This window comes from Ascaphus truei, chromosome 13, assembly GCF_040206685.1.
Source record: "Ascaphus truei isolate aAscTru1 chromosome 13, aAscTru1.hap1, whole genome shotgun sequence".
Taxonomy (NCBI): Eukaryota; Metazoa; Chordata; class Amphibia; order Anura; family Ascaphidae; genus Ascaphus; species Ascaphus truei.
This window is the reverse complement of record NC_134495.1, coordinates 17,565,297-17,584,403: the sequence shown is the minus strand read 5'-3', so window position 1 is coordinate 17,584,403 and position 19,107 is coordinate 17,565,297. Positions and strand designations below refer to the sequence as shown.

The window sequence follows — 19,107 nt, the reverse complement described above, 5'->3', positions numbered from 1 at the left end:
ACTACGGCCCATATTTGCCAAGTGGTGCTATAACAATAAAACACTATCCAGTGCCAGAACACACCTTTGGGCCATGTTTATGAAGGAGTCTTATGGTATAATACGCCTGCAGGAGCTGGAAGTCAAGTTAATGTCTCTTCCAGCACCAGAAGGTGTTTTATGGCAGAAAACTGCTTCGTAAATGTAAAACTTTATGAGCCATTGAAGAGAATTGGGCTGTAAGGTCTTGTCTGGCACTGGAAGGTAATTTATAGCAACATATGCCCCTTACTCACCCTACACATTATAAGTGATCCACACTTCTGGAAAACATGCACACACAAAAATTAAAGGCAGGGGAAAGGGTCCATTATGGTTAATATTGTGTGTGTCAATATGCTATCTGGTTTATTATATGCTTGCATTTTTACTGAGAGTGCATCAATGGAAGCCCCTTTGTCCCTGTTCTTTAATTGCTCACAGTCTGCCCTTTTATATCCCTATGAAGCTCAAAGAAGTGGTGCTGAAAAGTGGAAAGGTTCTCCGGGCTGATGTGTGTATCATTGGCATAGGTAAGGCAAAGAGACACTGGGGGATACCCCCATGGAAAATAATATGACAGCAATTGTTACTGTATAAAGGGTTGGCAGACAAATGGTTTCATGAGGGTGATGTACAGCAGGGGCGGCCAACCCCCATCCTCAAGGGCCACCAGCAGGTGAGGTTTTAAGGATATCCCTGCTTCAGCACAGGTGACTCCATCAACAACTACACCACCTGTGCTGAAGCATGGATATCCTTAAAACCTGTTGGTGGCCATGAGGATTGGCGTTGGCCACCCCCTGCTGCACAAAGTAAGGCCGAGTCCACGGTCCCTGCTGGCGTGCTGAGGCGCGCTGAGGCGCAGGGAAAGCGGGTGCTTTCCCTGGCCTTGCGGTTGCTTACCGCAAGCGCTCTCAGCAGCCGTCAGGGGGCGGTCCGGGGGCGGTCGCGTCACTGGCCGGGGGCGGGCCAGTGACGTCACGGAGCTGGTTCGCCCTCATTGGGCGAACCGCTCACGTGACCGGCCTGTCTCGCCGGCAAGCGGGGGAATTTTAAATTCCCCCAAGACCTGCGCTTCCGCAAGCGCGCGTAAGCGCAGGTGAGCCCCTACTAAAGCCGCTCTAATTGCGGCTGTAGGGGCTCAGTGCTGAGCGGGAGCGCGCCTCAGCGCGCTTCCGCCAGCAAGCAAGTAACATGGCCGAGGCCTAAGGCTGCAAATCAGTGTTTGCCATGAACCTGATGTTAAGGAAAGCCGCTTGAGCATGCGCCGTATTATCACCTTTACTGCCCGAGGGGCCGGCGAAGCATCGCTCCGCATTGCGTTACTGGCTTCTCTGGCAGCAAGGCCCACGGCTTTGGTTTTGACTTCCTCGTGTTGTGCATCAGCAGCTTTTTGGGGGACTACTTGTTGGAAGAGTTTGGGGGAGAAGTAATTTCCATTTTTATGGGTACACACTCTCTTGCAATTTATTCCTTGGCAAATACCGGTGTAAGCAGTGCTCTATTTTTCCTGAAACCTGCTCACTTGCTTTAATGATTTATCGTGCCGCGGAAATAAGATTACATGCCACGGTGCAGCGTATTCACTTAAATAGGCTGCAATTGGCCTTATCTAAAGATGTGCGAGGAGGTGTTTTAGCGAGTAGCACTGCTTAGGAGGTACAGCCCTTAGTACATTTACCTTATCGTTTTAATGAGTTCATTCTGATCCTAACCAGGATTAAGGCTTCAAACATACTTCTGAACCTGGCAGGACTCCCTGTGCGAGGCTGTACACTCAGCATGTAATACGCCAACTGCATGGAATCACCGCTTTCAATCACTGACCCAAGCATGAGATAAGAATGTATCTTCTTTTTAGGTGCAAGTCCTACCACTGGGTTTCTAAAACAGAGCGGCATCACAATAGATTCCAGAGGTTACATTCCCGTTAACAAGGTAACATTGGCTTCTCACACTGCAGCACTGTCATAGTTACATAATTACATAGTTACTTAGTTACATAGGGGAAAAATTAATTTCTTCCTGACTCCAAGAATTGGCAATCGGATTAATCCCTGGATCAACATCCTTCCCATGTATACTTATTTGGTATATCCCTGTATACCTTTCCCATCTAAAAAGATGTCCAACCTTTTTTTTAACAAATCTATTGTATCTGCCATCACAGTCTCCATGGGTAATGAATTCCACATTTTAACTGCCCTTACTGTAAAGAACCATTTCCTTTGTTGCTGGTGAAATTTCCTTTCCTCCAACCTTAAGGGATGGCCCCAAGTCCTTTGTACTGCCCGTGGGATGAATAGTTCTTTTGAAAGCTCCTTGTATTGTCCCTGAATATATTTGTATATAGTTATCATATCCCCTCTTAGATGCCTCTTTTCTAATGTAAATAAATCTAATTTAGCTATCCTCTCCTCATAAGTTAGAATGTCCATCCCCTTTATTAATTTGGTGGCTCTTCTCTGCACTCTCTCTAGTTCCATAATGTCTTTTCTTAGGATTGGTGCCCAAAATTGTACTGCATATTCAAGGTGTGGTCTTACTAATGCTTTGTAAAGGGGCATAATTATGTTTACTTCCCTTCCATCCATTGCCCGTTTGATGCAAGATAAGATCTTGTTTGCCTTTGCAGCTACTGCATGACATTGGGCACTATTGCTAAGCCTGCTGTCTACAAGCACTCCTAAATCCTTCTCCATAAAGGATTCCCCCAATATATCTCCATTTAATTTGTAAGTCGCCTTTTTATTCTTCCATCCCAAATGCATAACCTTACATTTATCTGTATTAAACCTCATTTGCCATTTACCTGCCCACGTTTCCAGTCTCTCCAAGTCCTTCTGAAGAGAAATTACATCCTGCTCTGATTCTATTACCTTACACAATTTAGTATCATCAGCAAAGATGGAGACTTTGCTCTCGATCCCAACCTCAAGGTCATTAATAAACAAGTTAAAAAGCAGGGGTCCCTGTACCGATCCCTGAGGTACTCCACTCACGACTTTAGCCCAACCTGAAAAAGTTCCATTTATGACAACCCTCTGTTGTCTGTCCTTTAACCAGTTTTCAATTCTGGTGCATATATTATTACTGAGTCCAATTTGCTTTATTTTGTACACCAACCTCTTGTGTGAAACCGTATCAAAAGCCTTTGCAAAATCTAAGTAGACCACATCAACTGCATTACCCTGGTCTAAATTCCTACTTACCTCCTCAAAGAAACAAATAAGGTTAGTTTGGCAAGATCTATGGTCATGGTAAAGTGAGCAGCGGCTTCGTACGCTCCATCACCAGTGAAGGTGACGGTCCCCTGACCATTAGCTGTGGGGAGTCCAGCTTATAATGAAAATTATTGATATAATAAACGTACATTGCCTATGGAGATACATAATGACATCAGGATACTTGCTTAACATTCAGGGGTAGCCAACTCCAGTCCTCAAAAGCTACCAACAGGTCAGGTTTTCAGGATATCCCTGCTTCAGCACAGGTGGTGCAGTCTTTCACTGAGCCACCTGTGCTGAAGCAGGGATATCCTGAAAACCTGACCTGTTGGTAGCTCTTGAGGACTGGAGGACTGGAAATTGCCACCCCTGGGTTAAATGTATGCGTTAGGCTGCGGTCCCAGTCACTGCCACAGCGCGCTGTGCGGCGTGCGCTGTGCGTGTAAGCACCGCCCCTCAATGGGGAAGGGCCCAGTACACACCTTCACGCTGAAGGTGCAGCCGCGCCGTGCTGCAGGATTTTTTAAACTCAATGAAATTGAGTTTAAACCTTGCGACGGAGGCGTGGCCACGCCCCCACCGGCGGTTCACCCAATGAGGGCGAACCTGACGCATGACGTGATGGCCACGCCCCCGCAAATCCCCAACCACACCCCCTCCCGTCGCAAGCTCCCTCTCTCCCTGTCAGATCGCGGTTAGCGCTGTGCACGCGCCGCCCCCCCCCCCCTCCCCAGCCGGGCGCGCATGTTACAGTTATGACTGGGACCGCAGCCTTATTCTTCAGTCAAGCTACATACAGTCCGTGTAAAGTGATTCTCACACAAAGGTGGTTATGCATTACAATGTGAGAGTGACAATTGGCACTGATGTACTTTAAAGCTGCAGACCATGCAATATCCTACATGTGTTTTCTTAAAACTAAATTAGTTCTCTACTATGAGAAAACACTTGGAGCATTTTTCTTAATCTCTGAATTACACGTTTAATGTACTATAATGTAACAAGCATGTTTTGTTTCTATAGCAACCTTTTACAAAGTCACATCCCCTTCTGAAACAGGCTATGGAATAGCCATTTTTGAGTCCTCACCCCCCTCTCAAGCAGTGCTCCAATTATATGTAGTGACTGCCTGGTAAAAATGATCTTCCCCACAGAACTTTGCATCTTTGGTCCTCTTCTGCTGCACTGACAGCCATTTAGTGATCCCGGAGCCGAGTCTACGCCAACGATCACAGGAGAACAGATCAAACAGATCGATCGACAACTTAGATAATTACTTATCATTGTGTGGATTGTATTGATGCACATATAAAAGGGGGGAAATAAAAATGGCAGCTTGGACTGCTGTTTTAATGAGTGACCCCCAAAGAGTGCAAATTGAATTAGGTTTGTCCTTCTTTTATTCCTTGGCCGTTGATAAATGGTGCCCATAATACTGAAAAATAACCATTGGGTAATAATGAAGAATTTCACTGTTTTTGTTTCCACAATTTCATAGCCAGTATATTTTATGTTAATACAGTTAAGATTCTATCCTACAGTATATGCCAATATTTAGTGCTAGGCCGAATGGCACCTTATAGCCCATTTAACATGCTCTGTTTCTGATCCACTTAAAGCTGCAACACAGGATCAATTTACATTGTTATTACTACAGGATTGAAGCAGGGGGTCTCCGGAGCTGAACGGTGTTAATTTCAGCTCCGGGGACCCCCTGTGTCCAGAGATACTTACCCCCGTAGCGGTGCGGGCGGTATCTCTGTGGAGCCAATAGGAAGCCTCACCGGATGGCATAATCGCTTCCTGTTAGCCCGCGTGACGTGGGACATTTTAAAGCCGCCATTATGTTAGGCACACAGTTCCCTACCTGCATAAATACTGGCACAGCTACGGAAGTAAGTACTGTATATCTGGAAGCAGAGGGTCCCCGGAGCAGAAATTAACCCAGTTCAGCTCCGAAGACCCCCTGCTTCACTCCTGTAATAAAAAAATAAATACAAAAAACACAATAAATTAAACCTGTATTGCTGCTTACAGGTTGGTTACTGGGGATCTATGACCACAATGCGTTCTTCCATTTAGATGATGCAAACGAATATCCCGGGCTTGTTTGCTGCAGGAGACGTTGTAACGTTCCCGTTGACCTTTAGGAATAACAAGAAGGTGAACGTGCCTCACTGGCAGATGGCGCACATGCAAGGTAATGCTAACTAATACATATCAGGATAGTCTCCATTTTGTTTTCTTCCTTTTTTTTTTTTGTACTGAGTTGGAAAACTTTATCCGACGTTTATCCTGACATTATTTTGTGAACGTCTAACCTGATGGTCAGGGTTGGGTGTAAAACGTCCCGTATCTCCTCTTTGTTCAGGCTCCTTCCCTAATTGGTCTTTTTACAGGCAATGGGATATGTATAAATATGGTATCTTATCTTTGGGGTGCAGCGAACACGATGGATAATAACCCCTACATTGCAATGAGTTCAGGTTGTAAGAGAAAACAAAAGAACACTTTAACATTGGTGAAAATGATTTAAATTGTCCTTGTTTAACTATTTTTTAAAAGGCAGTAACCAGAGATGGATTATACTTACCTGCCACCCCCGGGCGAGACCTTTTAGAGCAGCCCTCCTCCTGCAGTGTCGCGGCTTCATGGGGCGTTGCATCGTCATGGCAATGCGTCGCCATGTAGCGTCGCAGCATCATTTGACGTCGGGTCGCCATGACGATGTGACGCAGGCAGGAGGAGGGCCGCTCCAGAGCGGGTGAGACCCCCGCCTCCCTCTCTCACTCCAACACACACACTCTAAACTTGGGGTGAGCAGCGGTGCTGTGCCAGTCCGGGGACACTGCAGCTCCCTCCTCCCGTCGGACGGACGTTGGGTCTCGGCGCCAACAGGAGGGAAAGTATTGCAGGTGGTCGGAGAGCTGGGGAGCTGCTGGCCACTGCCACTGGGGAGGCGCAGCACCGGCCACCGCATCGACCCACCAGCTCATCGGGTAACCCCAATCGCCGATAGGGGAATCCACCCATGGCCGCAACTATTTAAAGAGGAAACGTCCTTGTTATGATTATTAAATGTCTTCACAACACTGCGCAGTAGGATAGATGTCTGTTTTCTCCTCTCTATTTTTTTCCCTTCTCACTGATTTATTTTTAACTGTGTTATTCCTAAAAATAACTGAAACGCCCAAAACCTAAGTGAATATGGCCAGTAAGCCTCTCTCGCCTTGTGACTTTCTTCTTATTATCTGTTATTTGTAAGGCGTCAACATATTTCTTTGCATAGTGCAATATGGGAGGGAGGACAGATAACAAAACATAGATAGGGTATACAGTATAAGTTAAATTGAAACTATACGAGTCAGTTAGAAAGATGTCTCTGCCCAGAGAGCTTCCAATTTAAAAAAATAAACAAAGAAGGTGCGGGGTAGGTGACATAAGAAATATTGGGGTAGGTTGCTCAGCATGGGTTGTAGTTTACAGTCTAACGGGGTGGATTGCAGCAAACATTAGCCAAACACCCTGTGGCAGCTGCTTGGTGCAGGTCCATGGCGTGGTAAGAAGAAAGCGTACCTTAGGTTACGTGAGGTGCAGCTGGGTTTGGGGTTGGAGTCCCACTCTGGCTGACCAGGACAGTGAACATTTCTAGCTGGAAAGGCTGACTCCAAGTAGCATGGGAGTGAAAACTCTGTTGGTCCTGTGCACAAGGGATGCTCTCAGAGCTGCTGCCTTGTGCAGGTCCATTGGTGATATAAGAAGGCCTTAAAGAATCTTATCTGAGAAGATTAAGATACAACGTATGTTTCTGATGAGATCCTTAGTAGTTTGAATGGGAAAACACCTCTCTTCTCCCGGGTGGAGTGGAGAAAGTAAGAATAAACAGCAGGAGTTGCCATGTTGACACTTTACTGTAGGTTTTAGGCCTTTTTAAAATAAAACAAAATCATCATTAGATAGGAAAAACAAAACTAAATAAGATTGGTAATCTTTAAAAGGGAGCTATATTTCAAAATAGGTGATATTGGGGAGGCACTACAGCTTTAATATAAACATATTAAACATCTCACTGCTATTAATTTACTTTAGCTGGAAGTCTGTAACCGTTGTAACAATGTAAATTATCTTGTGTCACTCTGGGCCTGTCAGTCCAAGGAGAAGGAATGGCCCTGCTATGCCACTCCATTTATAGAGCCGTTATCTTTATAGGGGAGACCAGATATGTGAATCAAGATAAGAAAAGGGCGTAGAGGTTAAGTACAAGTCGTATGAATATATTTCAAAGTTCAATAGTGCTTTGTCACAGGGAATGGGAAGAATGAAGATGCAGCCTATGGAAGGGTAATCCCTGCTAGAACCAAAGTATACTGGTGGCAGTGTCATGTTAAAGTTATATCTAGAGATGAGCGAAACAGTCAAAAATCCGTTCCCCGGAATTTCCCGAGCTTTCCATTCAAAATCCGTTCCCCAGAATTTCCCGAGCTTTCCATTCAAAATCCGTTCCCCCGGAATTTCCCGAGCTTTCCATTTCAAAATCCGTTCCCCCGGAATTTCCCGAGCTTTCCATTTCAAAATCCGTTCCCCCGGAATTTCCCGAGCTTTCCATTTCAAAATCCGTTCCCCCGGAATTTCCCGAGCTTTCCATTTCAAAATCCGTTCCCCGGAATTTCCCGAGCTTTCCATTTCAAAATCCGTTCCCCGGAATTTCCTGAGCTTTCCATTTCAAAATCCGTTCCCCGGAATTTCCCGAGCTTTCCATTCAAAATCCGTTCCCCGGAATTTCCCGAGCTTTCCATTTCAAAATCCATTCCCCGGAATTTCCCGAGCTGTCCATTTCAAAATCCATTCCTCTCTGTAAAATCCATCGAAGGATTGTTCCAGTTTCAATCCATGCGGATTAATCCAAAAACCGCCATTCGATTCAATCCGCACAAATTTTTAAGAATCCAATCAGTGGATTCCACAATGCGTCGGAGGATCCGCAGATCGGATTCTTAAAATCCTGCACCGGATTGCGGAAATCCACGGATTGGGTTGTCAAAGATTTTTTAAAAAAAACCCGAAAGACGAATCGCCATTTTTTAAACTGATTCACGGAAGTCCACGAACTGAATGACCCGCCCGATCCGAGGTGAACCCAAATCCCCGGGTGTTTAATTCCTTTTTCACCAACGTAAAGCCTGTGTGCTGAGACTTGGAAGAGGTTTGGTTTCCTCTGGCTGTTTTTTTCTCTGATGTCTTTGTGTGTTCAACAAGAGTTTGCACAAGTAGAGCCCCCCCCCCCGTCTCTCCCCTCCCCGTATCTTGATTGGCTATCTGATAAGGACAGGGTGGATTAAGGGTTAAGTAAACATGATTTATAAACACACCCACATTCAGGGGCCTTTAAAAAAAGTTCCATTTGTATTTTATTTTCAGTAAAATAAAGCAGCTGAATCTAAGCTTCGCTATTAGCACGCTTACATTTGTGTATGGAAGCCAATTAGACCTTAGACATTGTTACATTCTTTACAAAAATAAGTTGTATTGGTCTTTTATGGGAGACTGCACCCTTAAAACCCCGGTCCCATTCAAATGATAATTGTACCTTTCCCATCCCAATGACCCTATTAACTGTAACATCATTTAACAGTTTTCAATTCCAACACAAAATGTTGCATATGGTTAAGTAATCAAAGCATTATAAAACTGGGGTGTACAGAGAACAACCGTCTGTTTTTATTTGCAAACCTAAAGTACAACACTTTCTTACCTTCCTTTTTGTATAAGTACACACTGCACAAGCCTTGACACTATTAAAGGCATTTTGACCACTGCATTACTTTATTTCATTTTTGTTTCTCACGCTTTCCTTGCTCTCCTGCAGGCCGCATAGCCGCCTTGAACATGCTGGCACCAGGCACTGAAATTAATACAGTACCCTATCTATGGACAGCAATGTTTGGAAAAAGCATACGATATGCAGGTAACCAAATGAGACTGAACTGAAATGCACACATCTGCTAACATCTTTGGATCTGTAAGGTGTTACAATTCACTGCTTTCCCAAATGACCTGTTTATTCAATACACACCGCCACAACTGGTCAGTAGCCATACGTGTGCTGTAAAATGTATTGTTTATTTTCAGTGCAACCGCAGTAAATTTGTATCTCCCCAGTGACTTTATTGGCTTATCTTATGAAGATGTCAAACTAAAAAGCAAGGTAGTTACACGCTGTGTTGCTCATGGAATGTTGATTCTGCACACTGGCAGACACCGAAAAATGTACCATACACACATGCATGTACACCACATACATACGCACCAGAGCAACACAGCATATGCACACAAACAGTACATGCACCCTACACACACACAAACCATGCATACAACACACATAAACATACTGTAAGTCATGTACTGTATGCACCATATACTGTATACGTACAGTATACATACAAACCATACATGCGCAATATACATGCACCATACAGACACACAAACCATACATGCACAATATACATGCATTATACAGACACACAAACCATACATGCACAATATACACACAAATTATATGCACCATGCACACACAAAAGCAAACCATACATGCACTATACACACAAACCATACATGCACCATTACCATATATGTGCCACACACATACACACACAGCATACATGCACACATTATAATGTGTCATGTAATTGCTTCCTAAGTGTTACAAAGAATAAGCAGCACAAACAGAGTACAACTGTACTGTATCCTGACACATTTACACACAACACAAATGGCCATATTTCCCTGGTTGTCACCATAGCAGTGCTCACCAATGGGTTAAGTGCCACCCTCCAGCTGACATACAGAAATCTCTAGCTGTGGGAGGACCATGCATGGCCCGTCCTTTCTCCCCCAGGTAGTCTCAACACAGAAGCTGGAATATATAAACCGGAGACATTACTATAATCCTCGGTATAATACATTTGGGAGGGGGTTGGTGAGCACTGCCATGGATGGACGCTCCAGGAAAAGAAAATGAGGGTAAATAAAAGTAACAATTTTCTATTTTCAGCAATGTGACTATATAGCCCGCTACACTTTCACTGCTACCATTCGTTTTTCTTTATATTAGGGAACGGCGAAGGCTTTGATGATGTCGTCATTCAAGGTGATATTGAGGAATTAAAGTTTGTGGCATTTTATACCAGGTAAGCAGCCAATAAAAAAAAGAGCTCAATGTCAAGGAGGAACAGATGGAAATAATACAAAATTAAATATTATTTTTATTATCATTATTAAAATATTCTACATTTCCTCATAATGCTCAAAATATGTTCCTAAATCATCTTATTAGCCATAATTACATAACATTCTGATATTGAGCCATTGAAAATATTAATAAATTATAAATTCAATACGCTTCGCAAGAAATACACTCCACTAAAATATTCAGTCCTAATAAAAGAATGATGGTTACTGCTCTATGTGACAAATGAGTGATCAGGAAGGAATGAACTCTGATTTTCTCTTGTTCTCTGACTCACTCATTTAAGTCCTGCTGTTAAAATACACGTATTAAAGAACCAGGGACCGACGTGTACGTTTGTATTCTAGGCACGATGACGTCATTGCCGTGGCCAGTATGAACTATGACCCCATCGTTTCCAAAGTGGCAGAAGTGATGTCATCGGGAAAAACTATCCGGAAACGGGATGTTGAGTAAGTAGCAGTTTGTAAACAGACAGCTAGGCACAGTTTGACTAAACAGTGCTAAGACTGCGCACACATTATGGTAGGGTGCGCTAAATGTTACAAGGCGCAAAATAGCAATCTTCCATGTGCCCAGTATGGTCACTTGCAGGTTAAGCTGATGCGCTGCCTCCAAGTTATTGCCGGCCAATGAAGCTCCGACATAATCCACCTTTACAGAAAGGGTCTCTCCAATTCTTAATGGGGCCGATGATGTGTGTTGGGTGATACCTTAACGCAGGGGTGGCCAACTTCAGTGCTCAAGGGCCACCAACAGGTCAGGTTTTCAGGATATCCCTGCATCAGCACGGGCGGTGCAGTCAATCTAACTGAGTCACTGATTGAGCCACCTGTGCTGAAGCAGGGATATCCTGGAAACCTGACCTGTTGGTGGCCCTTGAGGACTGGAGTCGGCCACAGGGGGAAATGGAAAACACCGCTACATTGCTTCATTAGGTTTTGTTTATGAAATTGCTTCAAGAATTAAAAATCGCATAACCGGAGACTGCAAATTATACGAGAAATGAGAGAGAAATGAGAGAGGAGAGAGAGAGGAGAGAGAGAGGAGAGAGAGAGATTTCATTTAGTAAATCTGCCTCATAATAATTTCTTATTTAAACTGTAAAAGCTTACAACTAAATGGGAACAGTTTTAAACTTCTGTCCTATAAAGTATGGAAGAGAATGGAACTACACGAGTAAGTATAAAATAAATGAGACAGGATAAGAGGTGGAAGGGTTTAGTACAGTAACAGGCACCAATGTATTTTTGTGCCCAGGTATAGTTACGGTCAATTTGAAGTGTAGTACATTTCCTGCATATTAATATGTTGTATTTCTCACTAGGAATGGTGTGTGTTCCTACTTAATAATGTAATCATGTAGAAATAACTGATCTTTGAGTGTGACCTTACATATTTGACCATAGGTGACAATATACAGTTAGGGAAAACATCTTAGTTAAGACAAGCTGTTAAAAATGGAAAGTATATTTAAGGTCACAAATAAGATCGAGGGAGGAAACTGTGCGTATATACAAGGTGTGTGCATGTGTGTGTGTGTGTGTGTGTGTGTGTGTGTGTGTGTGTGTGTGTGTGTGTGTGTGTGTGTGTGTGTGTGTGTGTGTGTGTGTGTGTGTGTGTGTGTTTGAGTGTCCAGGCTGCTATACCAGCAATAATACTGCAGTAGCTGAATAAGTGCATCAGGATTGAGAAGTGGGAATCTTTCCTGACACAGTAATGAATCACTACTACAAACGAGACCTCCTACATCTATAAAACATGAGCATCGCACAATATAAAACATTATAATAAACTAAACTCTTATTTTTTTTTTTTAATGCTTCCAACCAATAAAGGATGTTTATCCGTCATGGCAAGTATGTTTGTATTTAGTGTCTTTGTGGTTGTAACTTGATGTGCGCTGTGTTCTTTTTCCTGTACTGTCACTGGGTTCATCTCACCCCTTTCCCCTGCACAGGGAGCAATTATTTCAGTATTTTAACAGGTACCTATCAGAATCACAGAGCAGGCTTGTGATCTAATTTTACTGCCCTCCAACCCGCCCCTATTAGTGAATAAATGAAAGGATGAATGATATATATATATATATATATATATATATATATATATATATATATATATATATATATAATCAAAGGCTCCTTACCAGGCAGACCAGAGAATCCAGGGAATCCAAAGTAGGCACAGCAAGGAAGAGACAGCACACTTATTAGCAAAAAGAATTGTATTAGTAAAGCAGGCACAAAACACCCATATATATACAGGCATACCCCGCATTAACGTACGCAATGGGACCGGAGCATGTTTGTAAAGCGAAAATGTACTTAAAGTGAAGCACTACCTTTTCCCTACTTATCGATGCATGAACTGTACGGCAATCGTCATATACGTGCATAACTGATGTAAATAACGCATGTGTAACAGGCTCTATAGTCTCCCCGCTTGCGCACAGCTTCGGTATAGGTAGGGAGCCGGTATTGCTGTTCAGGACATGATGACAGGCGCATGCGTGAGCTGCCATTTTCCTATTGAGCGATATGTACTTACTCGCGAGTGTACTTAAAGTGAGTGTCCTTAAACCGGGGTATGCCTGTATATATATATTTTTTATTATTATTTATTTATAAAAATGTTTTACCAGGAAGTAATACATTGAGAGTTACCTCTCGTTTTCAAGTATGTCCTGGGCATAGTTAATATGACAAATAATACATGGTTACAAATACAGGGCCTCATGCAGAGAGCAGCGCTATTTAGAATTGGAGAGGGGGAAAAATTGTAGCTTTTTTGGAGAGTTTTTTTCTCCATATGCAGAAAGGGCAGAAAACTGCATTTACAAGCCTTTCTGCATATGGAGAGTTTCAACCAGCGCTATGAGCGCTATGAGCGCTGTTGAAACTAGTGGGGAAAAAATCGCGTTTTTTTTTTTTCCCCTCCACCGGCCGCGGAGCGCCAGCTACTTGGTGGAGAGGAAAAATGTTGAAAATCGCGCCATTTTTTTGGCGCGAACAGCCACTAGATGGCGTTCGCTGCTCTCTGCATACGGCAGGAAAAAAAACTGGAGAGATTAGAAACTCTCCAGCCGCGCGGCGAATTTCAAGCAAAAAAAAAAAAAATGGCGCTTTTTTTTAAACTTGCCTTTTCCGGCGGTTTAAAGCTCCATTTTCGCCGGCAAATGGCGAGATTCCTTTTTGCGCTGCTCTCTGCATGAGGCCCACAGTTACATAAATGAACAGGGTATACATTATATACAATACATTGCATGCACAGTTAGAGAAGATGTATATTATAGTCTTATGTAACAGTTACAGACCAGATTAAAATGTGAGACAGCCTTAGTTTTCAAAGAACTTAAACTGGTGGTGGATGTTAGAGTCTCCGGTAGGTTGTTCCAGTTTTGGGGTGCACGGTAAGAGAAGGAGGAGCGGCCGGATACTTTGTTGAGCCTTAGGACCATGAACAGTCTTTTGGAGTCTGATCTCAGGTGATAGGTGCTGCAGGTGGTAGGGGTGATGAGCTTGTTCAGATAGGTGGGTAGCTTGCCCAGAAAGTATTTGAAGGCAAGACAGGAAAGGTGAACTTTGCGCCTAGACTCGAGTGATGACCAATCTAGTTCTTTGAGCATTTCGCAGTGATGTGTGTTATAGTTGCATTGGAGAACGAAACGACAAATTGAATTGTAGAGGGTGTCAAGTTTGCTAAGGTGGGATTGAGTTGCCGAGCCATATACTATGTCTCCATAGTCAATAATTGGCATTAGCATCTGCTGTGCGATACGTTTTCTGACCAGGAGACTTAGGGAGGATTTGTTCCTGTAAAGTACCCCTAGTTTGGCATAGGTCTTGGTTGTCAGGGTATCAATGTGCATCCCGAATGTTAAGTGGGAGTCAAGCCATATGCCCAGGTATTTAAAACTAGTAACAGGAGTTAGGGTGGTGTTAGTGTTGGTTCGGTATGAATATTGTACTGTAATGATGATAAGAATCGGCCATTTGGAATAATAGATCTGTAAACTGAGATATCCTTCCGTACTAGAACATGATGACCACTCTTGAGCAATGCAATTGGGTGCTGTGTTGTATTTAGAGGGCAATTACTTGTTACATAAAAATCAAAATTTCTCCATCTTCTTAAATGCATAAAAATGTATATTTTTTAAGGGTCTTCATACTTCTTCCATAGATACAGTGTAGGGGGCGGGGGGTGTCAAACTCACTTCATATGACCGGCCTGATCAGAGATCATTGTACATTCAGGCCCTCCTCCTCTCCAGCTTCTCCCCCACATACTCCCCTCCTCTCCAGCTTCTCCCCCACATGCTCCCCTCCTCTCCAGCTTCTTCCCCACATGCTCCCCTCCTCTCCAGCTTCTCCCCCACATGCTCCCCTCCTCTCCAGCTTCTTCCCCACATGCTCCCCTCCTCTCCAGCTTCTCCCCCACAAGCCCCCCTTCTCTTCAGCCTATCCCCCACGAGCTCCCTTCTTCCCCACCTTCTCCCCCACATGCTCCCCTCTTCCCCACATGCTCCCCTCCTTTCTAGCTTCTCCCCCACATGCTCCCCTCCTCTCCAGCTCCTTCCCCACATGCTCCCCTCCTCTCCAGCTTCTTCCCACATGCTCCCCTCCTCTCCAGCTTCTCCCCCACATGCTCCCCTCCTCTCCAGCTTCTTCCCACATGCTCCCCAGCTTCTCCCCCACATGTTCCACTCCTCTCCACATGCTCCCCAGCTTCTCCCCCACATGCTCCCCTCCTCTCCAGCTTCTCCCCCACATGCTCCCCTCCTCTCCAGCTTCTCCCCTCCTCTCCAGCTTCTCCCCCACATGCTCCCCTCCTGTCCAGCTTCTCCCCCACATGCTCCCCTCCTCTGCAGCTTCTCCCCCACATGTTCCCCTTCACTCTCGCACTCTCCCCACCTCACTTTCCCCCCCCCCTCTTACACCCCTTTTAACCAACTCCTCCCCCCTCGCACTCTTCCACCACTCACTCTCCCACATGCTCACCTCACCAGCAGACCACGTGCCCCAGAGATTATCACACTGATCCAGAGGAGGCAGGGCGCGTGAGAAGGAGACATGATCACAGCAGCAGGATCCCGCGTGAAGGCGAGTCGGGCACTACTATTGGCCAGGCAAGCCTCGCGATAGTTCCTGCTGCAGTTGAGGCCCGTCCCCCCTACACCGGCTCTCACTCATTTCCCAGAGAAGATGCACCCCCCATGCGGGCCGGACTACAGCTTTCGCCGGGCGGGATGCGGCCCATGGGCCTTATGTTTGACACCCCTGGTGTAGGGCTTTTAAAGACGCCATAACACCAAAGTGCAAGGGTAAAGTTAATACAAAATAAATGAGCCCGCGATGGCATCCAATGAATGTTAAAGTATTTCCTATCCTATACCATTGTACACAATTTAACGTACCCTCCCAAAAAATTCTAAAAGTCTTGTTGTGTCATGTAATTTACTGTGTTCTGTGCGCTAAATGTGCATTAAATCTAGGGTTGTTTTTTACATTTCCAGTCGGATACATATGATACAATATATACATTTGATTGACACTTTTTATTGCCACTTAAAATTATGTAAAAAGAGCCAAAAAAGGTTGCATACAATTGATACAGTATCTCTTTACTTTATGTGCATTAAGCCATGTTTCCTTCGTTTACTCTCTATAAACAACCACCAAAGCCTGTGCTAATATAAGCAGGTAAATGTGACTCATCGATAAAGACCTCAAGGACTCGTTCAAGGTCAAAATGTCCACATTGGAAATATAACCCACATGGTTGTCATCATATTCATTCCTGGTCATACAGTATATGTTCATGTAGCTTTCTGTTTACTATAATGTATTTGCACTTTTTTGGTATGTGGGATTATTGGTTCCGGGTGATGTTTTTCACTTATAATGATACCATAAATATTGCAGAAATTAATCTCATTGCAAAACCTCTGTGTGTTTTTATATTTCTCTTTCTTTTAGAACTGGAGACATATGTTGGCTAACTGGAAAAGGATCGTAGCATCTGAAACTCCCCAGAATGGAATAATAGAAGCTATATGAAGAATATAACATGTGCTGAATAGCCGATGCATCCTTTCAAAACGTATGAGAGAAATGAAACCTGCTGAAGCATTTTGTGCTGAGAAATTCGTGTCTGCCTGGCTTATACATTCTTCTTTTAAACCTCTAAAGATGGTGACTCAACGTCAATTTCTAATTCTAATTATTGCATAACCGGTATCAAGCAAAGGAGGAAGCCATCAAGAATCTATGACTCTGTGACAGTGGTTTCCAACCTTTTTTTGGTTAAGGAACCGTGTGTGAAATTCTGAGGAACCCCAAACCCTCTCTAACAGCGTGTCTGAGATCAGATGCATTGTAAGGAACCCCAACCCTCTCTAATAGCACGTCTGACATCAGATGCATTGTAAGGAACCCCAACCCTCTCTAATAGCGCGTCTGAGATCAGATGCATTGTAAGGAACCCTAACCCTCTCTAATAGCGTGCCTGACATCAGATGCATTGTAAGGAACCCCAACCCTCTCTAATAGCGTGCCTGACATCAGATGCATTGTAAGGAACCCCAACCCTCTCTAACAGCGCGTCTGACATCAGATGCACTGTAAGGAACCCCAACCCTCTCTAACAGCGCGTCTGACATCAGATGCATTGTAAGGAACCCCAACCCTCTCAAACAGCGCGTCTGACATCAGATGCATTGTAAATTCTTCTGTATTTGGTACGATTTGAAAATTACAGGGAACCCTTTAGAGATGCCTGGGGAACCCAAGGGTTCCTAGGAATCCCGGCTGAAAAACACTGCTCTATGAAGAATTGAAAAGTTAATATTATATCCTCCTGGTGCACTTTGTTTAGCGATGAAAGCAAATTGCGGGAAGAATTTTCTTGGACAGTTGGAATTTCACACCGATTTTTGCAACTTTTTGAGTCCCAAGTTTGTAGGGTTTTTTAAGTCTAATACTTTTTATACTTCATTACATTAACTCCTTATATCTTTTTCTGCATCTAATGGACTGATAAATGTGAAAATAATGATAAACCACTTTATTTCTGCATCCCAAGGTTGTCCTAGTCTAACAAAGAGGCAAGGAACCATAGTGTGTAATGGTCATGGCTGAATAATGTTGCTCCTAATCACATTTTAATTGATTGCGTCGCAGACATTATATATCCACTCTTGAAAAATAGAGACACACTTGAATAAATAATTTGAGCCAAAACCTTCAGTATTGCTGCAATGTTTGCTTTCAATAATATGAATTAGGTGTGTTTGCTATGGATAATCCCAAAAACACACCCCAAAGGTATTTAAGGAGCTCACAATTTGTGGAATAAACTCATTTCATTAGCTCCTCTTCCATGTTAAACACTGATTAGTATTTAAGTAATAATCCCCGAAGAACAGGGCATTACTGGCCAATAATGCCCTGGCTGGAAGCGTTGAAGGCCCGAGGCGAAGCCAAGGGACTTTAACCCAGCCAGGGCATTATTCGCCAGTAATGCCCTGTTCTGAGGGGATTATTACTGTTATAGGCTAAATGTAGACTTTTTTCAGAATAGACACTTTTGTATAGTTATATAGATTTTTTTATTAAAATAAAATGGTAAATACATGAATCCACCTCTATATACTCTTAGGCCTTGCCCCCGCTGCCTGCTACAGCATCCGCTGTGGCAGACGCTGCACGGACGAGAGCCCTCCCCTCAATGGAGCCGGGCCCGCTGCGAGGGGGGGCCGCAGCGCTCGGGCGAGAGCTGCTCCTGCTCTCAATAGAATTGAGAGCAGGACTCGTGTCGAGCGATTAGGCACGCCCCCGGCGGTTCAGCCAATGAGGGCGAACCTGCCGGGTGACGTCATGGCCGTCACTCCCCCGCCACGCCCCCACACCCCCCCCCCCCCGGATCTCTCTGCCTGCAGTGAGCTGCAGACCGAGGAATCGGCTGAACGCGCCGCCAATATCACGGGCGCGCGTTACAGCGGAGAGACCGGGGCCTTAGCCTTACACTGCAGATATCTATATCCACACACTTCCGCCCCCTCTGTACACACACACACACATTTTTAAAACCAGAGACAGAACATAAAACACAGACAAAGCTCAGTTTTTAGCACATCCAGTGAGACTCATACACGGTACAGTGCCTAAATATATATGTATAAATATCTAATAAGTAAAATGGTCTTTTAGTTTGACATTTTTGGCCAAAATTGTTGTAAGCCCCTGAGCCAACGCCAAGGCAGACCACATATCAGGGGTCCCTAACGCTAATATAAATTCTTAATAACCTGTGTAATAACAGGAAGAATGATTTATAGTAAATCTGTCAATATTAGTTGCAAAGTTCTGAGTCTGACTGAAGCTTTTATTAACCTGTACATTACCAGGAAAAGCACTCTGTATTAGAGATGTCACAGCCAAACTGCAAGCAGGCAAGTTCCCCTGAGTGGAAGATGCTATGGAGTGAGCCCATAACCATTTAAATGTGGGAGGGGGTGAGCTTAAATTAGGAAGGAGGTTGCCACCCTCCAATCAGCCATGACTAGCTGGACAAGAATTGTAAAACATACTGGACACCTAACAAGCTCCT

General features: G+C 44.1%; 1 protein-coding gene across 3 annotated transcripts in view; it reads left to right on the top strand.

The window, feature by feature from the left end:
* AIFM3 (AIF family member 3) overlaps nucleotides 1-17,778 on the top strand; it is a 74,481-nt gene extending 56,703 nt beyond the window's left edge. For 2 of the 3 annotated variants that reach the window (XM_075568715.1, XM_075568716.1), the window contains 7 exons: nucleotides 488-551; nucleotides 1,883-1,959; nucleotides 5,331-5,448; nucleotides 9,115-9,213; nucleotides 10,360-10,435; nucleotides 10,842-10,946; nucleotides 16,476-17,777. In XM_075568715.1, coding sequence (XP_075424830.1) covers nucleotides 488-551; nucleotides 1,883-1,959; nucleotides 5,331-5,448; nucleotides 9,115-9,213; nucleotides 10,360-10,435; nucleotides 10,842-10,946; nucleotides 16,476-16,515 — 579 coding nt within the window. In that variant the 3' untranslated portion in view covers nucleotides 16,516-17,777. Of the gene's footprint in view, nucleotides 1-487; nucleotides 552-1,882; nucleotides 1,960-5,330; nucleotides 5,449-9,114; nucleotides 9,214-10,359; nucleotides 10,436-10,841; nucleotides 10,947-16,475 lie in introns of all 3 variants that reach the window. The other variant, XM_075568717.1, reaches the window with a different exon arrangement.
* Nucleotides 17,779-19,107: the final 1,329 nt, after the last annotated feature.